The 19,374-nt window shown below is 42.4% G+C and overlaps 2 protein-coding genes across 3 annotated transcripts; one reads left to right on the top strand and one right to left on the bottom strand.

Annotated features, from left to right (window-relative positions):
- The first annotated feature begins 5,660 nt into the window (after positions 1-5,660).
- Positions 5,661-15,362, top strand: SQOR (sulfide quinone oxidoreductase). Of its 2 annotated transcripts, none has more exons than XM_065733905.1 (10): positions 5,661-6,113; positions 8,344-8,595; positions 8,916-9,086; positions 9,558-9,611; positions 11,180-11,374; positions 12,294-12,503; positions 13,023-13,206; positions 14,122-14,189; positions 14,589-14,767; positions 15,096-15,362. In XM_065733905.1, the coding sequence occupies exons 1-10, from the start codon at positions 6,081-6,083 to the stop codon at positions 15,151-15,153; spliced, it is 1,404 nt and encodes a 467-aa protein (XP_065589977.1). In that variant the 5' UTR covers positions 5,661-6,080; the 3' UTR covers positions 15,154-15,362. The 2 variants fall into 2 exon arrangements, with proteins under 2 accessions (XP_065589977.1, XP_065589979.1); XM_065733907.1 differs by lacking the exon at positions 5,661-6,113 and adding an exon at positions 6,413-7,480.
- Positions 15,363-15,928: 566 nt separating this feature from the next.
- Positions 15,929-18,422, bottom strand: LOC136046972 (nicotinamide riboside kinase 2-like). The gene is made up of 8 exons (XM_065733915.1): positions 18,147-18,422; positions 17,901-17,991; positions 17,654-17,699; positions 17,346-17,532; positions 17,073-17,144; positions 16,520-16,626; positions 16,209-16,300; positions 15,929-16,102 (listed from the first exon to the last, which is right to left on the bottom strand). The coding sequence occupies exons 1-8, from the start codon at positions 18,170-18,172 to the stop codon at positions 16,097-16,099; spliced, it is 627 nt and encodes a 208-aa protein (XP_065589987.1). The 5' UTR covers positions 18,173-18,422; the 3' UTR covers positions 15,929-16,096.
- Between the last annotated feature and the right edge of the window lie 952 nt (positions 18,423-19,374).

The following is a 19,374-nucleotide window of genomic DNA, read 5'->3' on the forward strand; positions in this document are numbered from 1 at the left end:
TAATCAGTTGTTTTTTCATTTTGTGTGACTAACTGAGGCATATAATGCAGATGAAATTATTTAGCTCTGGTTAAATTTGGTTGTCTGTAGGAAAAAGTTGCTACTTTTTTTTTTTCATTTATTCATATGCATTTAGGGGCTACGTGAGCTAGTGTCTTATGCTGTCCTTACTTAAAATGATATTTATTAACAAACACAATGAGAAATATTGCATGGATGTTGATATCCATTTCTCTGAATAGAATTACTTGCAGCGCTTGGTGTGAACTCCCATTCAAATGAATGTACACATTGTCTAGACTGGTAAAAGAGCTTTAAGCTCCTTGTACCTACAGTCTAATGAAGAAGTTATGTTGTCTCTATTACTTAAGTAGTAGTGTGAGTGATGTGTACGCAAGATGAAGGCCAAGCATTGTAAAGCTCTCCATACACTGTGTATGGTAAGACATCCAAAGGGTACAGTCAATATTACTTTCAGTTTTAGGTGGTTTAAACATTGTACACCTGCCTGGACTCTAATATGCTATATTTTTCTGAAGTCCTAATTTCCACTCATAATATATATATTTTTTTTTCTTTGAAAGATCTACTGTTATGTTGTCATCAAAACATTACTGCAGTTTACTTAGTGTGTTTGGAGCAAGGAGAGCAAACTATTTAAGTAGTCTGTAATGCCTTTTCTGAAGTAGCAATAGGTTAAAACTGAAGTTGGGTTTTGTTTTGTCTTAATTACCAGTGGGTTGCTGATCTGTGCTATGGTTTATGTGTATTTCTAAAAGAAATGTTAAAGAACTTTTACAGTCCATTTTTGGAGCAAAATGTATGTAACTGAATATTGTTTAAGATTTTTTTTTTGTTTTATAATGTAACTTCCAAATTAGATTTTAGGAATTTAAGCAGTTCTTATTAAAGCATAACATGAAAGTAGATGCCTTAGTGAAGTATTCTAATCAGGATTTGTTTCCTTTGATATTTCTTGTTTGATGTTACTTCATCTGTTATCCAACTTAGTGTTTCGTGTTGTGCCCTGTTCTGGCTTGGTTGGTTGCTTCTCTGTTAACTTGTTTGGGAAGGGGGGAAGCTTGTGAGTTTTGTTTGATTGTTTCCCCTCCCCCCCCCCCCCCCCCCCCCCCCCAAATGCCATGGTCACTTTTACTGAAATACAGAGTTCTAAGCATAAAAATTGATGCTTTTTGCTGGACTGAGTGATTTTTATTCCTTTATATGTTTTCTTACTCATTATCCCAATGAGCTAATTTGAACTATAAAGTCATTGCAGTGGAATGAGTTCACTTAAATGTGCAGTACCATTTTGAATTTTGTTTTTCCAAGGTTATACACGTTTATGGGTTGTAAATGCTGACTGAGGAATCTTGGTTTCCTGTGCTTTTATCACTAGAATTAACCTGTACACTTAATTTGGGTACCCACTCCCATCACTGTTCAGGTTTCCTTTAGCCAATTGTTTTAATTCAGTGAAATTTGACTTTTTTGCTGATGGTGTTAACTTTACCATGCCTGTAAGACAAATATTTGTCTTGTATTTTCCTTTTGGAAAATAGTAACAATGTTCTACCTGATTTTAGTCTGTGTGCTATGACTTCAGTGATAAGTTATGGCACGCTACATTATTATTTATGCCTGTTAATTGGTAATGGGTATAAAAAACACTGTACAGGTTGCCTATGCAGCTGTTCTGTTGGGATTCTTGTGTTCTGTTGGGAGTCATCTGGATGATTTAGTCCCAGTTATGCTTTAGTTGACACTCTCTGCCACCTACTGTTTGCTTTGCAACACTGCTGGTTATTTTAATTCAGTGTTTGGGTTTCCAGTGCTCTGACCCTGCTGGAGTAATTTTTTTTTTTAATCTAAGCGGTTTAATTGTTGATTGTTTTTTTTTTTCTAATTTTTTTCCCCTCTTGGATTAGTTGTGCGAATGCATGATGTGATGCATATGGCTTATATAAATAATATCTGGGCTGACTAAAATTGTCAGGAAAGTGTGAAACTGTACAATTGAGACCTAAGGGAGTCACAACAGAGAATAATGTGGAGAACTGTAACTGTTTTCTCCCAGACAGCAACTGCTGGCAGTGACAGATCTGGGAGATTACCACTCTGCCTCCAATCCCTAGTCTAAGTGTTGCTCAGGATGTGTCATGAAGCTTTAAGGCATAGATGTTGGCTGTGCCTGCTTAGTACTTCCATTTCTCCTTGTTTCTGCTACGAGACATCCATTTATATTTATGATGTCAAGTTATGGGGTTTAAGAAAACAACTGAACATCCTGCCTAGCAAATGTGAATGAAAGTGGGAGGAAATAAATCTGTAGAACTGTTGCAACAAGTATATTAGCTTGCAGCTTAATGAAGCAAATCAATTAAAGCTTGATGTAGAATAATTTCAAATAATTTCAAAATCTACATATTTGAAAGCATTAATCTCTAAAACAGTAACAGTAATCAGTTTGACACTGTCATTAACAGTGAGCTGTGAGACAAAACGCTGAGCTACTCTGTTTTGACATATTATAATAAATTTATGTCCCAGAACTGCTGTGAAAACAAGACCATCTGTTCATGTGTTGGTCAGGAAAACACTAGACCTGCAAATTAATAGTCCTGCTTATTGCCTTGGTGAGCAAGACTCGTGTTTGATTTGGTTTTATTTTTTTTTCCTGTCATCTGGGACTCAGAGTGCCAGGTAATGAGTAAGAATATCCTGTGCAGATACAGCCTGCAAGAATAATTAAAGAACAGCTAACTGGAACCCATTGCTGCCCCACCACCTGAAGCCAGTGTTCCAGTCCTTCAGCAGCTCTACAGAAGTTGCTGATTTTCCTGTTCTTAAAATTGAGTAGAAATCGTGCAGGTATGTAGCGTATAAGAATGTATTTTTATTTCCACTCCTGCTTTTCTTTGCTTTTATTACTGCTGCTCTTTTGCTAGCCTTACAGATGCTGATTTAGAGCTATGCCAGAGGAATATCTCAAAAGAAAATGTCAGAGATGATGTGAAAGGGTTACCGCTTTCTTCTATGTTATCTGATGTTACTAGAATTCATTTGATATTGTACTTATTGTCAGGTAGGCACTTTCCAACAGAAGATAATCCCCATTTTGGAGAGCTCATAGTTGAAGTCTAGGCAGAGATGTATATAAATTGCATTTAGAAAAGCAAAGGGAGGTACAGTTCTCTTTGAAGATGAGAGTTGATGAGAAAAGTAACCCATTGCTGCTGGTGGATGCTCAGCAGATCCAGGGCTGTGCTGGGAAAGCAGGGCTGACTAGAATTGGGTTCCCTTGCCCACAAAGACAGCAACTGCCTTGGCCACCTTAGCTAAACTAAAGCAGATGGCTGTTTGTGGAAGCTCATTATTTTTACCTTAGATTTCACCAAATTGTCCTGTGGAGCATTGGTATAATGAGCAGACCAAGAGAGCTTTAGGCTGCATGCACCAAGCTTCCCAGCTGCCTGCTGAGTGGAGTGTTGCCCCTTGGGGTGGCAGCAGCATGCCTTCCCTTGCACGCCTCCTTTATCCCACCTGGACCTGGCTGCTGTAGGAGCCAGGCAGCTACAGGGCAGCTCTGTGCTCAAGGTAGCTACCTTGTATTTGGTCTGTGCATTCTAAGTTGTATAAGGAATGCTTTTAAGGTCTTTATTAATATTGCAGAACTCTGTAAGAACTCTGTGGGGAAAACATAAGAAAGATATTTAAAAACAAGCCTAAAAATATTCTCACAGAGCTAAGCATCAGCTTCTTAGAAGAAAAATGTGAAAAAGGCAGTGTGGAGTACAGCTGGGCAGCAGGAAGCACCCTGGAGGTGATCCCTTCCCTTCTCCAGCTTCTCACTTGCACGAGGACTGTGGAAAAGCTTCATGGTATTTTCCATTTTAAGTTCTCTACACCTTTGCCCCATTCTTTACAGCTTCCTGTAAATGCTGTTATCAGCTCAGCAGTTCTACCTATGCAGAAACTTTGCCAGGAGGGGAAGGCCAAGCCAGAGAAGGAAACGTTTGCCACATGGTTTGGATAACTTTTTTTTTTTTTTCTTCAATTCCTACAATGATTTGGTGTAATTTTCTCTCTGCATGCTTCTCTCAGCTCTGATCTTTGCATGACTTTTCTTGGCTCAACAAACATGACTCAGTGGATTAACGACTGTTACTACTTCACCGTGCCATAAATCAAAGGCCCTATAAAGACTTTGGGGAAAACGCAGTGGGGCTGAGCTCAGCAGCTTGTAGCAGGCTGACGGGATCCTTCGCTCGGCGCACTGAGGTGAGTTACAGCCTCGTTTCACTCTGAGGCTCTCGTGGTTTGCTTTCTAGAAGTTTTCGGGGCGGAAAAATAAGTCACAGCGTACCAGCAGGCGAAGCTGCTGAGATAACGAAATCTCCTCAGAGCCGGAGGTACGGGGTAGGCTCGGAGCCAGCAGCCGCAGCCTGGGCCCCGCTGGGCGCCCACCCGCCCTCTCGGCCTTTGCCCGCCCGCAGCCGGCCGGCACCTGGCGGCGTTCGGCTCCGCCCCGCCGCGCCCCCGGGGCAGCACCGCGTGAGGGGCCCCGGCGGCGGCGGAACGGCAGGCAGGCGAGCGCGGGGCGGCGAGCGGAGCCCGCGGGCTGCGGCGTGGGGGGGACGGGGCCGGGGGCTCGGGGGGGAATGGAGGGGTTTGCGAGGGAGGTGCGCGGCTCCGAGGTGCGAGAAGCCGCGGGCTGCCATGTTAGCGCGGCCGGCTGCTCGAGGGTGGCTGCGCGGTGTTTACTGTGGGCAGTAAGACTCCTCTCACCCGGCTCCGCTCGGCTCCCTGCGTTTGAGGGCTCCCGAGCTGACTTCTCACTGTCGGTACCCGCTCTCCACGTGGGCTCTGTAGAGCTCCGGGGAGAGCAGCCTTCCAGCGCCTGAAAGGCGCTTATGAGCGGGAGAGGGAGCGACTTTTTACACGGTCTGATAGTGACAGGACAAGGGTTTAGACTAAAAGAGGGGAGGCTGAGGTTAGATGTCAGGGAGAAGCACCTCAGAAGGAGGTGAGGCCCCAAGTACTGGGTGCCCCGTCCCTGGAGGTGCCCAAGGCCACGCTGGGTGGGCCCCGGCAGCCTGAGCTGGGAGGCAGCCAGCACACGGCAGAGATCAGGGCTTGGGGGCTTTAGGATCCCCTCCAACCCAAACTGTTCTGTGATACGACTTTAGAAACACCATCTCTGTTCTGCTGAGTTTGCTGTCATATCAGGTGGGGGTTGAAGCTGTTTACAATGCACAAAAATATTGTAATGCATTGCCCAATAGGTCAACTTTCGGGCAGATTTTTCTTTACAACAAAATTTAATGGAAAGTCTGCAGTGACTTTCTCCATTATGCTTATAGAAGTGTGGTTCACTTGTTTTTCAGGGCAAGTTAATGAGGATGGTTCTTGTGTTCTGTTTTCTCAATCCCTTAAAGGTCTGTAAGCTGCTAGTTCTGGAAAAATGTTTCCTATATTTGTTTTTGACAGGAAAGACAGTATTGTTCTGTTGATATGATCTCCATCTGCTTAATGGCATTCAGGCACTAAATGATATTGAGCACTCCTGGTCAGTCTAACTGTGGCTTTTCAGCACTTATTTTCTTTGGTATTAAGCAGTTCCAAAAGTGTGCAGTATACAGTCTTTATTTTCTTCTCACGTAAAATAATTTGCCTTTTCAGAATCTCCTTTTTCTACAAATAGCCTTACAGTAAAGGGCACAGAATAGTTATGAGATTATCTTCAAGCTAAGTCTTTGTTTTAAAGAGGCCTTTCCTCATAGAAATGCCACTTTTGGTGAACTTGCTATGAATCACATTTTGACCTGTTTTTCACTTGGTGCTACAGGAGTCGTGCTGCAGTAGCATTACGCAAGCTTCCATCACTGTAACAAACCACATTCTGAAAGCATTCAGAATAGATTTACCTCTCACAGCGACAGAACTAGCTTTAAACAGATCTGTCACAGGTGAAGAGGAGCCCTCACTGAATGGAGAAGTGCTGCGGGCTTTGCCTTTCCAGGCAGTGCTCCAAAGCATGAGGCTCTTTGTCAGCAATGTGATTTCATGCAACATAAGGGATGTTTTGTTGTGTACAGTTCAAAGGATGCTTGGTAAGAGTGCTATAAGTTGCAGTGGTCACCCAAAAGCGTAAGATTTCAGCTCATTTCTGTAGACTAGTTAGTGATTTTCTACTTCTTTCCATTTTGTTATTCCTCTCTTTCTCTCCTGCACCCAACCCAGAGGACTGATGTGTTGCTGATGGAGTGCAGCTGTTAGTTTGAGAGTTTAATGTTAAGGATTTTGCTGTTTGTTGCTGAACATCTGCCTACAAATGACATTTCAGATTGTTGTTTATGTGTGCTCTAAAGCAACTTCAAAGCAAAGAAATGCTGCTTTCTTGTCCATTAGACTGCTGTTAGTTAAGGCACATCTTGCATGTATGTTTGTAAATATGCTTAATTCAAAGTCTGTTCAGTCAGGGAGGATTATTATTCCTTACTTAGCATTACAAAAACAAGTCTTGTTGCCTTGGTCGGGTGTGCTGTGGGCGGCCAACCAGCTGGTCACTGTGCCTGTTTCACTTGCTTAACAAAACTTAAACCCTGGGTTCGTGAACTTCCAGAAACAGACTGTCCTTAAAACTGTCACAGATGGAAGTTGCAGAAATTATCGTAAAAATTCCTCCTTCTGATTTGGAGAGAGCACAAATCATCTGCACTAGGTAGATTTTATTCCTAGGGCTAGACAGCTCCCTCCCCATGGCTGAGCGAGGCTGTCTGCTACAAATGACAGCCTGCACTGGGTAAACAGCAAGCAGCCTGCTGAAGTGAAACTAAATTAACCAGAGTTGCGTTCTTCTCCTCTTCCCCACAGAAAAACACCATCTTATCTCGGGAACTTCCTTTAAAACAAAGTGGGTAAAATAATTTATACTGAGGATACTTCCCACATTTCTTCCTCTCCTTCTCAAGCTGTTTATGCTTTGGGGATAATAATAGCACTTATAAAGAAATTGGGGTACCCTAGTGAAGGATTTTAAGACTGCTCATGAGGGTGCAGAACAATTTGCTCAACTACATCCACAGTTTTGTAGAGAATTCTTGAAGTTGACCTTTGGAACTTTTCTTCAAAATATTTGAATTCTCTGATTTAGTTTTCAGACTCCTCTCTGTAAGTGCCATAGACAAGTTCTGCACTTCTAATGTGAAAAAGTTGGAGTTCCTGCACGATGATTCAAGGAATTAAACAAAAAGATGTAGAAGAAAATTGTGCTGTAAATTCCCTTTCAAGTTATAACACTTTATTGGTGATGCTGCAATGAGGAAATGAATTAAAATGAGTTTATACCTGCTTTATTGCTGAAAAGCTTAAAACTTGTATTCATTGTGTGCGAGCTATGTATTCATAAGAGGAAAAGATCTTGTTCACTGTAGCAGAGAGAGGGAAATTTACGGAGATCAACTTTGACTGACTTCAGGTAACACAATTGCACTACACAGTGCTACACTTCATGGGTTTAACTCTTGTTTGTCAAATGAAAAATGTAGTTGTAAAGCAGGGATAAATATGGATTTCTGGCCTTTGTTTGCAGCTGTTTTGCTGATGTAAATTTTGTGTATACTCAAATATCAAAAATCCTGGAAGGTGTGAAGTGTTGTTTCAGAGAACTTTACCTGTCAAGTCTAGGGCTTGGTACCTCTCCTGCAAAAGTAGGCTAAGTCATGTCCCCTTGTTCAAAGCACTGTAAAACTGGCTTGCTTACCATGACAGCTTGTAGCCCTGAGAGCCAGGAGAAGGGGTGTGTCTGAGCTGTGCATGTTCTGGTATATGTTAACACTGAAGCACTAGCAGTTATTCATTTGTATGACATTACAGGCAGCAGAGTGGCACTCAGTATGTTTGCACAACTAACTTACTTGCTGTTTCAGTGGTCTACAACACTTAGATCCTACAACCACACCACTCTACAACCGAGCAAATCCTTTTATTTTTTGAGACATTAATCTCTTCAGGGTGGTAATATTACAGCCAAAGTTACAGCAAGTGTCTAGACGTGCTGTAGGATCAGATATGCTTTCTTGCTAAGATAAGCTGAAAAATATGTTATCATTTGTTAGAATTAATTTGCTTATATTGAATTTTAGTTTTCTGGCAAACTCCATTATATATTTATTTATTTATTAAACCCTCTTCAAGTTGCTTACGATCAGTTTGGAGGTTTAGTGTTTTAGCTGCATGAAAAGTTAAGTGTTATAATTCTTGCCTTGAAGACTCATCTGGCCATATAAATAAATACAAACAGCCTTATGTCCTTAACTGCTGCTTTTCCTTATCTTGCAGCTTCCCAATTATTTGAAGATGTCACCAGTTGGAGCAGCATTGTCCTGTACCTGTCTCCGTCCTGGTGCATGGCTGCTGAAGCCAGGTATACAGAAGAAGAGATCCCTTGGTTTACATACAGCAGCCAGCTGTGCTGCCAAAGATTATTATGAAGTACTTGTGCTGGGTGGAGGCTCTGGTGGAATTGCTATGAGTGCTCGGATGAAGAGGAAAGTGGGGGCAGGAAATGTGGCTGTTGTTGAGCCAAGTAAGGTAAGTCTTCCTTGTGCTGAAAGAATAGGCATTTGACATATGTGATCAGTTTAATCTGATTCTCATCCCTTTCTAGCCCTGCTTACTGTGGAGAGGAAGCCAATAAAGTTCAATTTAGAAAGTTTTGAGAGATTTTTTTTTTCTCCCATCACAGAGATGCATATATCCTTTCAACTTTGTCAGGCAAAACCCTTGGTTATTTATATACCTTTTTTTTTTGTTGAGAACAGAATGCTATTGTCTCCTATTTGGAGTGATGTACCTTCATAATCAAGTACAATCAAATTGGTCTTAATTGTCTGCTAAAACATTTATTTCAGACTCATTACTATCAGCCTCTGTGGACCCTGGTTGGTGCTGGAGCAAAGCAGCTGTCAGCTTCTGCACGTCCAACAGAAAGTGTGATGCCTGAAGGTGTTGAGTGGATTAAATCTCGAGTTACAGCATTGGATCCAGATAAGAACTGTGTCAGGTTGGAGAGCGATGTCAAGGTAATAATGCTGGAAGACTGTTATTGTGTCATGAGCTGTCTGTCCACCTTCTGCAGATCCCCATGGAACTGCCAATGGAGTAAGGCCTTCCCAAGCACCTGGAAGGCTAGGAAATTTGCTTAGGTACTTGATTCTAAAATCTATCTCTAGTAATTTTTGTAGATAACTATGTGAGAATGACTACAACTTAAGATATCACCATTTTTCTTCTTTATAGAGAACTGAACACAAAAGATGGAATACTTTGCTCAAAATGTCTGTTTTTATGTATAGCAAACCTGAGTGTGTAAATTCTCATGCATTTAGCATTTTAACAATAAATTATTACTCAAGCTTAATGCCTTCTTTACTAATGCCTGCCTTTATGAATCTGTTGCTGTCAGATGATTTAAATTTGTTTTGGTATATTATTTTGTTGTCTGATTTTTATTTTTTCGTCTAATTTTCTTTTTTTTTTCCCTTACTCAACAGATATCTTACAAGTACCTGATAATTGCCCTTGGGATTAGTCTGCATTACGAAAAGGTATTTATTTTACAGTAAAGATCTTCTTACTAGTTTTAATGGTTCCATGTGCCATCATGATTCACTAAAACAAATGGCTTTTCAGTACTTCTTTACTTCAGGATACCGAACACTAATTTGAATTAAAGAACCAGAAGGGAGCCTAATGACTTAAGTATGTCCCTCCATAGGTCTGTATGTAACAAGCCAAATTACCCCAGGAAGCTCTTTGAGGTAGCTTTGTGGCATCTCTATAGCAACGTCAGCTGCTGGGACATCAAGTAGAGTCTAATAATGAGATAGTGAAATATGCTGACAGTAGACTGACACATCTCTAACATAAACAGAAACACACAGCAGTTAGTGAAATGTCCTGCGGAATCAATTTGACCCACTCTCTACCACCTTTCTTGAGGGGTACACTTTAAAAGGAACCAGCTGAGTTGCATCTGTGCTTAAATAGGCCCTGGGACCCTTTCCATATCTGTTGGTTTTTCCTGTATGCTTTCTACAGTGGCACTTGAAGAAAGATGTTAATGCTGTTGTAAGGTGTGAGAATTATTGTAGCAACACACAGGAAGAGGTAAAATACAAAGAATGTTTGTGGAGTTTGGCTCTACTGGTTTTAATGCTACCAGTATGTGATGTAGTAAGTAACAATATATTAGAGTTTCTTTTTTTAATAGCTTTCAAGAGACACACAAAAAACAAGAGTTAGTTAACCAAAATCACACCGGATGAAATTCAACTGATGATCTCAACAGAATGAGGAACTGCACTGTGTTTTTTGTGATTTTTTTTTTCTCAGTCTCTGTGTAAATCTCTACAGCTTGAAAAAAATCAGTATTTAGAAATTCAGTGTTTGGCAGTGGAAGCTATGTAATACAGTCAGTCACTATTACTCTGTAGTGAACTTAGTGAATAAAGTTCACAGTAGTAGATTGGTATGGCATTAAACCCATGGTGGCTTATTTGAAAAGGATGATTTGTCTTCACCAACAGCATAATTCCTGCTGTAGACCTAATGTCTACAAACACATTGCAATGTATGTAACGTGACTCAGTTTCTTCTCAGAAGTTCTGCAAACCATTACTTTGAAACAGAAACAACTGCCTTTCTCAAAAACAGATGCTGAAGTGTATAGTGAGAAAATAGGTGTTAGAGACAGAACTAAAGCAGAGAATATCCTTAGGAAATACTTCAGATATCTGAAACTGAGCACTGAAAAGCTTCATTCACCTTATGAATTTTCCTAACACTTTTTTTAATGTGAGTTTTTAATTATGGTAATGTGGCAGTGACTTTTCTGACTTTTACTCTGAATTTCATGCTTCACTCTACACTGAACACTTATGGTATAGACGTTGTATAACTGTCATTTCAGTAAATATTACATCTATTAAATCATCTACTAGGCTCTAATAGAAGTACCTATTTGATTAGTGAACGTACATTCAAAAATACCAACTAGTATATGGGCTTTTTTTAACTGTGGGCCTCTTTAGTATCTCAAGTCTCCATTTAATGCTTGACGATGAAGACAAAATTCCTGCTGTCTATATGTTAAACCTTAATTTTGTTTCCTTAGATCAAAGGCTTGCCTGAAGGTTTTCATCACCCTAAAATAGGTTCCAATTATTCAGTTCATACAGTAGAGAAAACATGGAAAGCCTTGCAAGATTTCAAGGGAGGAAATGCTATCTTCACTTTTCCAAACACTCCAGTGAAATGTGCAGGGGCTCCTCAAAAAATTATGTATTTATCTGAGGCCTACTGGAGGAAAGTAAGTATTCTATTCACTCTTAGGATGACTGTGCCTACAGTTGTAAGGAAGGTTTGTTTTAAGGGATCTGTCATATTTCTTTTACAACAATAAATCTGGATGAGATAAATATGACTCAGAATTATTAAATGAAAATGACCGAGTTGCATTTGCTATTCTTAATGTGTACTGAAATGAAGCTAACTGAATTATATTATAAGCATTTTAGAAATTTCTGGAGAAACTTGCAGAACTCAGAATTTGTAAGGGATGAACTGCTTAACCTGCTTTGAGAACACTACCAGTACAAATGTTCTCAGCCTAACTTAGAACTGGTACACTAAAATCACATTGGCTTGGGTGTTGGTTCTTGTTGCTTTAATACTTGATGCTGATTGTCTTTCTGCTCATCTGAGAAGTGACTGTCCTCACTATTCCTGGCACAGTCTTAGTGACAAGAGAGATCTTTGCTGGGCTGAGAAAGCAAACTTAGTGGAAACAGGAGACAGCTTCAGGTGAAAGTGTCAGACTTCTTGTCTTCATGCTTTAAACTTCATGAGCTTCACTGAGTCAGTGTCTGAATAATACATAGAACTGATGGTTTCAGAGTGCTGTATAGTGCTGAACTACTGTGTTTAAGCTTTATACAGCACTGTGTCTGCAATGTGCTGAACAACCTCGTCTCACTGGAAATGTGTGTTTGAAGCTTCTTCAGAACCTCGCTCTGAAGGAGTTGAGGTGTCACAAATATCAGAGTACAAGGATGTATCTTGCCTAGCTTCTAACATGCTGTGAAATAGCTGTTTCTCAAGTGCTGTAATGTTAATACAGCATTAAGCACCAAAATGCACTAATAGCTCTATCAACTCCAGTAGTGTGGCATAATTCTCTTGCTTCTGGCAGCTTATCAGACTTAGTACTATTTGATCTTTCCATGCAGACAGGAAAACGACCAAAAGCAAATATCATGTTCAACACTTCACTTGGTGTCATTTTTGGTGTTAAGAAATATGCTGAAGCATTGCTTGAAATAATAGAGGAGAGGAACATTGCTGTTAACTATAAGTGCAACCTTGTTGAAGTTCGAGCAGACAAGCAGGAAGCTGTGTTTGAAAACCTGGACAAACCTGGAGAGACTGAAGTTCATCAGGTTAGGAGATTTCAGGTCTCTAGTTTGGTCTTTTCTCCTTGTATATACAGTAACATAATTGCTGCATTCTAATAACGTAGTATCTGTTGCTCTATTGTGAACTGCCATTTCATCCTTTTTGTACCGTCCTAAATTTCCGAAGGTTCAAAAGCTTATAACTAAGGTGGAGAGAAGGGTTGGGGAGAGTGGGATGGAAGTAACAAGCCATGCCTGGAGTTCTGTGTACCTTGTTAACATAACTTGGGATATTAAGTTAATTGGGATATTATCTGAGACATATATGGAGGAAAGCAAATTGCTGTTATAGCAGTTTACAGTCTAATGAGGTTCCTGTTAATAAAGAATTTGGAACAGATGCACCTCAGATTTGAGAGCAAAGTTTCACTCTATATACTTGTTTTTAAAACAAGAAACAAAATACAATTAAAAAAATCTTCATATTGTTTCTAAATCCTAACATTAATACAGCACGATCTGTTCTAATTAACCAGCCATTTAGTGCCTTTTCTTTCTGCCTAGTATGAAATGCTTCATGTCACACCCCCAATGGGACCACCTGATGTACTTATCAACAGCCCTGTGTCAGATGAAATTGGCTGGGTAGATGTAAATAAGGAAACTCTACAACATAAAAAGTATCCTAATATTTTTGGTATTGGAGATTGCACCAACCTTCCAACATCGAAAACCGCTGCGGCTGTAGGTAAAGGTGTATGTGTGTTTGTGTGTGTAATGGTAAGTGTAGCAATGACAGTAAGCTTTTAAACCAGATCTTGTCTAGTTTGTTACAGGAGGTCTTTTTTTTTTCTCCCATCTTTCAAAGACTTCAGTCCCTTGGACCAACTATAACTAGCTAGCTAGTGATTATACTGATGTCATCAATTCTCCATTTTCTTGTCCAACTGTGAAGTATTTAGAATTAGTTCTATTTTTTGTGTGTGTTCTCAGAATGGTGTAAAATGAACTTGTTACTGAATTCTCAAAGAATGCAAGAGTAGCAAGTCTCTGCTCTATCTTAGAAGCTCACATGTATGTGTCAGCTGATAAGTCACTGCTGAAGTCCTGTATGTTCTGTACTTGTAGCTACAGGGTCCAGTATGAAAACACTTTAGGTATATGATATCATAACTAAAATAAGATAAATCTGAGGGTAAAAAAAAGGCTATATAGTATATTATTAATATAATGAAAATAATCGTAGTCAGCTATTGCAGCATGAGTCTGCAACTTCCCTTGCAGCATTTAAAGAGAGCAAGCAAAAGTTCAGTGTTGGAGTCTTAGTGTTTGGGAAGACCAAACAAGTGTAATTTGGCATAGGAGAATAGACACAGGCTAAAAACATACAGTTTTGTCAAGCCTTTGCATATTGGAAGCAATGAAGCCAAAGTATTATTGCAAATATGATTTTCCCCTCCCAACTCCTCTCCAGTCTTGGACTATAAAGTTCCCAGGCTGATTTGACACACATTCTGTTACAGCTGAATTATCCAACGTATGCAGTTACTACTGTTTGCTCCAGTAATGACAGTAACTGCTGTCTAAAACATAGTACTATATATATATATATATATATATATATATATATAATATATATTTTTTTCTTTTTCCTCTTATGTAGCTGCCCAATCTGGAGTGCTTGATAAAACTATTTCCCTGGTAATGAAGAACCAGTCACCAACTAAAAAGGTACAAGACAAAGGCCAAGAGAAACAGTTAAACTATGTGAACTGAAGAAAGGGCTTTGTGTCAGATATGAAGGTGCTAAATAGCTTACTGCATAGTGTAATTATAGTATAATAGTAATTAAAATAGCACAATTATTTACAATGTCTTCAAAAACTTCTGTTCAAATTTTGCTGAGTTAAAAGGAGTTTAAAGGTTGATCAGGTTGTGTTCCTCAAGGTAGTCTTAGTGTTGGCTATAACCCCTGTTCTAAGAAAACCCCCACAAACTTTACACGTCTATCCTAAATAATAAATGCAGAAACCTAGAAACCTATTTTGAAATAAGAATGCTAATCATATGGCTTGCAGCACTTCAGCATTTAACTTCTGATTAATGAGAAGGGTGTGTTCTTTGTTGCAGTACGATGGATATACTTCCTGTCCACTAGTAACAAGCTATAACAAGGTGATTCTAGCAGAATTTGACTACAATGCTCAGCCTTTGGAGACCTTTCCCATTGACCAAAGTAAGCAGAGGACAACAATGTACCATATGAAAGCTGATATGATGCCCTTTCTCTATTGGAATGCCTTACTCAAGTAAGTATTTTAAGTCAGACCAGGCATAGCTGATGTGATTTTTCAGAGCAAAGCCAGGTCTCTGTTCTAGCTTACATTTCCTTGTAAGAACAGAAGTAGCTGAAAATATCCTGCAAGTCTAGCAGCTGAAGTGTATGCTTACTAATGACTAAGTCTTCAACTTGTTGAGCGTCCTGGGTACTTTGCTACTAATTGTGCAAGAACATATAACTTCATACCTCTAGCACTCAGTAAAGTATCATATGAAAGCAAAAACCTCCTTTCCTCACACTGTGATAACACATGCAGATAATGTCTTTATCTTGATGAAACAACTCTCCCTTTCCAGGGGATACTGGGGAGGACCAGCTCCTATCAGAAAGCTGATGCATCTAGGCTTGAAGTAAATGTTGGTTCTCAGCTCAAGTTCTTGAAGAAGTAAGATTGGCCTCATGCTGGATGAGTATGTACACTTCCTTTTGGACATCTCTTTAATAGACTTTTCTAATAATCAGACCTTTGTCCCAAACTTTAACTTCCTACCACGTAGGGACTAAGCTTTACTACTTTCTTCTATGTGATCTAAAGCCGTAAATTAATTCTGTATGTAGATAGCAGTTTCCAGTTTCAATTCAAGTGTGAGCTTGCCTTAAGCTACAGGCCACTACTCAAACTTCCTGCAGTAATTAATGCCCTTAAATAATTTTTTTATGTAAGGGATTTTCTGTAACTGTGGCCCTACTTCCTTCAATCCGAGATCTATATGTTCACTTAAAATAATGTAATAAAAAAATGAAATGCTAGTAAAATGTTCTGACCAGCTCTTGTTCTGATTTCTGAAAAGCCTACTCTATGCTTCTTTCTGAAGAAGTCAGGATTCTTCTACAATCTATGTACAGTTAAGCAGGAAATTCAACATGAGTTGAAAGCAGTTGCATTATTCAACTTTTCTCAGTGTTTTTTGATGTTCTAAGTGTAAAGCTTTGTGGTTTTTGCATACTTGTAGTGAACAATGGTACAGTGTATGCATATTGACCAAGTTGTGCCACCTAACATCAGACCTATTATGGTGCTTTACTATTTTAAGTACATGCAGATAAAATTTATAGTAGACTAGATAAGTCTTGTCACTAAATCACATGAGGCCAGCTACTAGGCTCGAGTACAAATTAGATGACAGCAGAGGGGGAAATGCTTTTTAATGACCATATGTAACTCAGTTTCAGGAGAAAACTCAGTAAAGCCAAATTCAGGAGTTGAGTCTTCACAGAAGCTGGAACTTCAGTGGCAGTCAGGTAGACAGCATAGAGCAAACAGGAGTCATCTTCAGTTGCAAGAATCAGTAGCAGCTTATTTCTAAACAGAAAAACATGAGAACTTTTCAAGTTACAGCTCTGTGCTTTTTCAATGTAGTCTTTAAAAGGGCTGCTCTGGAGCTACAGTTAGAGGCACAGACACATACCTGCATGTTAAGTAATTCTTCAATCTTATTTTGGATTTGTCCATAGACCTCATTAAACAGTTCTTCCTTGGATTTTGTTCCATTCAAGTGCACTTAAAATAAGAACGTAAAATGAGAGCTGTAACAGAATTATGCTTCTCTAACCATGAAAGATTCTAATTTGAAGAGCATGCACTTGCCTCACTGGAAAAAACATACTCCATCCAACAGTTTCAGGTCCTCTCATACACTTAACTAGTACATATATCCTAGACTTAAAAAGCTTGTTCTTGAAGAGCCTTATAAAAGTGTTTTTGTTATTAAAGACTTACCCACATCAACACCAAGATCTTCCATTATCTTCCTGTGCTTTACATACATAGGCCAAACGTGGCCATCGAACAATCCGGGTGGATCTGGTACAGTGTAATTCCTTGAACTATAAATTAAGAGTGTTACTCAAGAGTGTCTAATTACAGTTCAGGCAAATTATGGAATGTGTGCTCAGTTTTTCAACACCCTATTGTGAATCTACTGCATTCAGTGTAGCTTTAGTCTTATCAACAATATCACCAGCAAACAGAGCTGTGCCAAAAAATGTTGAAATGTGATGGGCTACTTTACAGTGTGCAGGATGCAAAAATGATTCCTAACTGACTGATCTTGGTGCTCAACAATAGTCTTCTCATAAAGCTTCAGTAGAAGCTTGAGTGAAACAGATGTCTGCCCACAACAGCCTTGTTGCTGGAAGAAGCTGTGTTTTTTCTACACAGTAGCTACATTAATGTTTACTCTATCAAAGGAAAAAGAAAACTGTAAGGAGAAACCAAGTCTCAAGCAGCTGAAGCTGTTACTGTGCTAACAGAGGAATTTAAAGAAACTCACCTTCTTCTCCTTTTACACTCTTCGTATGGAATGGAAAGAAAGTACCGATGGTGGAATACATCAATCAGGGGCCTGAAAGAGATGTGTGCTAGGTTACAGCTTGTCTGTGCAGAGGAACAGAGGCTAGGTCCGTTTCTTCTGTCTGGAGCTTGCTTCAGGCCTGCAACGCCTGAACTCATGTTGACTCATCAGCCAATACTGACATCTTTGGCATTATGTAAAGTTACAGAAGTCACACAGAAGTCAAAATACATGAAGTCATAGTGTGTGTACCTGTAGGTGTAAAGCAGGAAGCCTTCAATAATAAGGATGTGGATCACTTCATCTCCTCCCTCCCTGTCCAGTGAGATCTGGGCATCCAGCGTGTTGTTGATCCCATGAGAGCGTTCAAACTTGACCGGGTTCTTTATCCAAGCGTTTATGGTGCTCATCATCGCCTCCATATCTAACGCACTGATCACTGAGACAAAACACTGCTGTTAGCCAGCGATCGAGCACGACCTGGCATCAGTCAGAAGCAAAAAGGGTCAAGGTGCTAAGCTGGAGTTACACTGTTCCATAATGCTGGGGCGAGGCCTTACCATCATACTGCTTAAAGCCATCTTCAACTTCTATTTCATCTTGCGGCTGAAACAGCAATAAGAACAAACGGCTCGGTCAGGGCAGCCGCTGGGACCGACACCCGTCACACAGCAAAAACGCAGAGCGGAATTTGGAAGGCACCCCAGCCCTGCAGCGAGTCTCTGCACGCAGATAACGGGCGCCGGGGACAAGGAATGATAACGCAGCCGCAGCTCCCGACCGCCCAGCGGCCGCGAACACACTCACCTTGAAGAAGTCGTCCTGGTGCACCACGCTGCAGTTGGGCAGGGCCTGCATCAGCCTGCGGGTGAGGGTGGTCTTGCCCCCGTTGGTGACCCTGGTGGGGGGAGCGCGGGCCGTCACCGCCAGGCCCGGGGCAGCGCCACGTGCGCGCGGCCGCCCGCAGAGCCCGGCGGGGCCTTCCCCCCCCCTCCCCAACCCCGCCCCGCCGCGCACTGCGGCACGAGGGAGCGCCCCGCCCGCCGCGCTCACCCGCCGATGCCGATGATGATGTTCATGGCGCGGCCGACAGCCGCCCGGCCCGACTCCTACAGCCTGTTCCGGGGGGGAGGGAATAGGGGAAGGGAGGACGGGGCTGGGGATCCGGGGTCGCCGGTAGCGGCCGCCTACGTGCCTGAGCCGGGACCCGGGGAAGAGAGGGGCGGGAGAGAAAGAGAGGTGGAAGGGGAGAAGCCCAACGTCAACTGCCGGGCAGCGCCATGGCCGGAGCAGGGAGCAGCAGGGCCGGTGCGCGCCGCGCCGGAGCGCTCCGCAAAGGGAGGCCGGCCCCCGCTGCATGGGGCTTCCCTGCGCTGCTGCGCTCCTATTGGGCGGCTGCCGCCCTTCTGCGGCCAATGGTGAGCCCGCGACGCCGTGCGCCTGGCGCCCATTGGACAGGGCGAGCTCTCCTCGCGCCCGATAGGGCCGCAGCGCGGCCGCTGGGCGGTGCTTATTGGCTGTCACGCCGGGGGGGCGTTACGACGGTGGCGGCGCTATCGCGCCCGGAAGGCGGGAGGGGTGGGGGGGCGCGCTGCGGCGCACGCGACGGCGCATGGAGGCGCCTGTGGAGGCGCCTGTGGAGGCGCCTGTGGAGGCGCCTGTGGAGGCGCCTGTGGAGGCGCAGTGGTGCGGCCGCGTGTTCCCCTCGGGCGCTGCGGTGGTTCGGTCCCGCAGTGCTGACGCGCGGCGAGGGGCGACCCGACATGGCCAGGTCGCTATGCGGCGCTCCTGGAGGCCCCGGAGGGAGGCGGAGCGGGGCCAAGCGCGGCGGGAGCCGCGCCGCCGTCCGCTGCGGTCAAGGTCACAGTCCGTCCCCAGGGCCCGAGCTGAGCTCAGGTGGGCGTGTCTCGGAAGGCCGGGCTCGGAGGCCTCACAGGCCTCAGGTCTTGGAAAGTCCCCCCCGGTCGCTCGGGTTGGCGGTACCGGCAGCGGCAGTGAGGGCGGCCCCGGGCGGACCCCCCCTGCCCGCTCTGTGCCTCGGTTCCCGGAGGCCGCCGCATCTCCGAGCCGTGCGCGGCTGTGCAGAGGTCAGGCGCGGATTCCGAGCCGCATCTGTAAGCCACGCACCTATCGATGCCGACGGGATGCTGTTTGCATGCAGCCAGACTCGCTCACAGCAAGGTTTCAGCTGTGGGGCTCTAAGGTTCTTCCACAATGTAGTTTTTTCTTAATATTTTTGTCCTACACCTTTTCTTACACCAAGTAGAATAATTTTGCTGCG

This window comes from Cyrtonyx montezumae, unplaced genomic scaffold (assembly GCF_038088225.1).
Source record: "Cyrtonyx montezumae isolate F1298 unplaced genomic scaffold, pur_monq_1.0 scaffold_17, whole genome shotgun sequence".
Classification (NCBI taxonomy): Eukaryota; Metazoa; Chordata; class Aves; order Galliformes; family Odontophoridae; genus Cyrtonyx; species Cyrtonyx montezumae.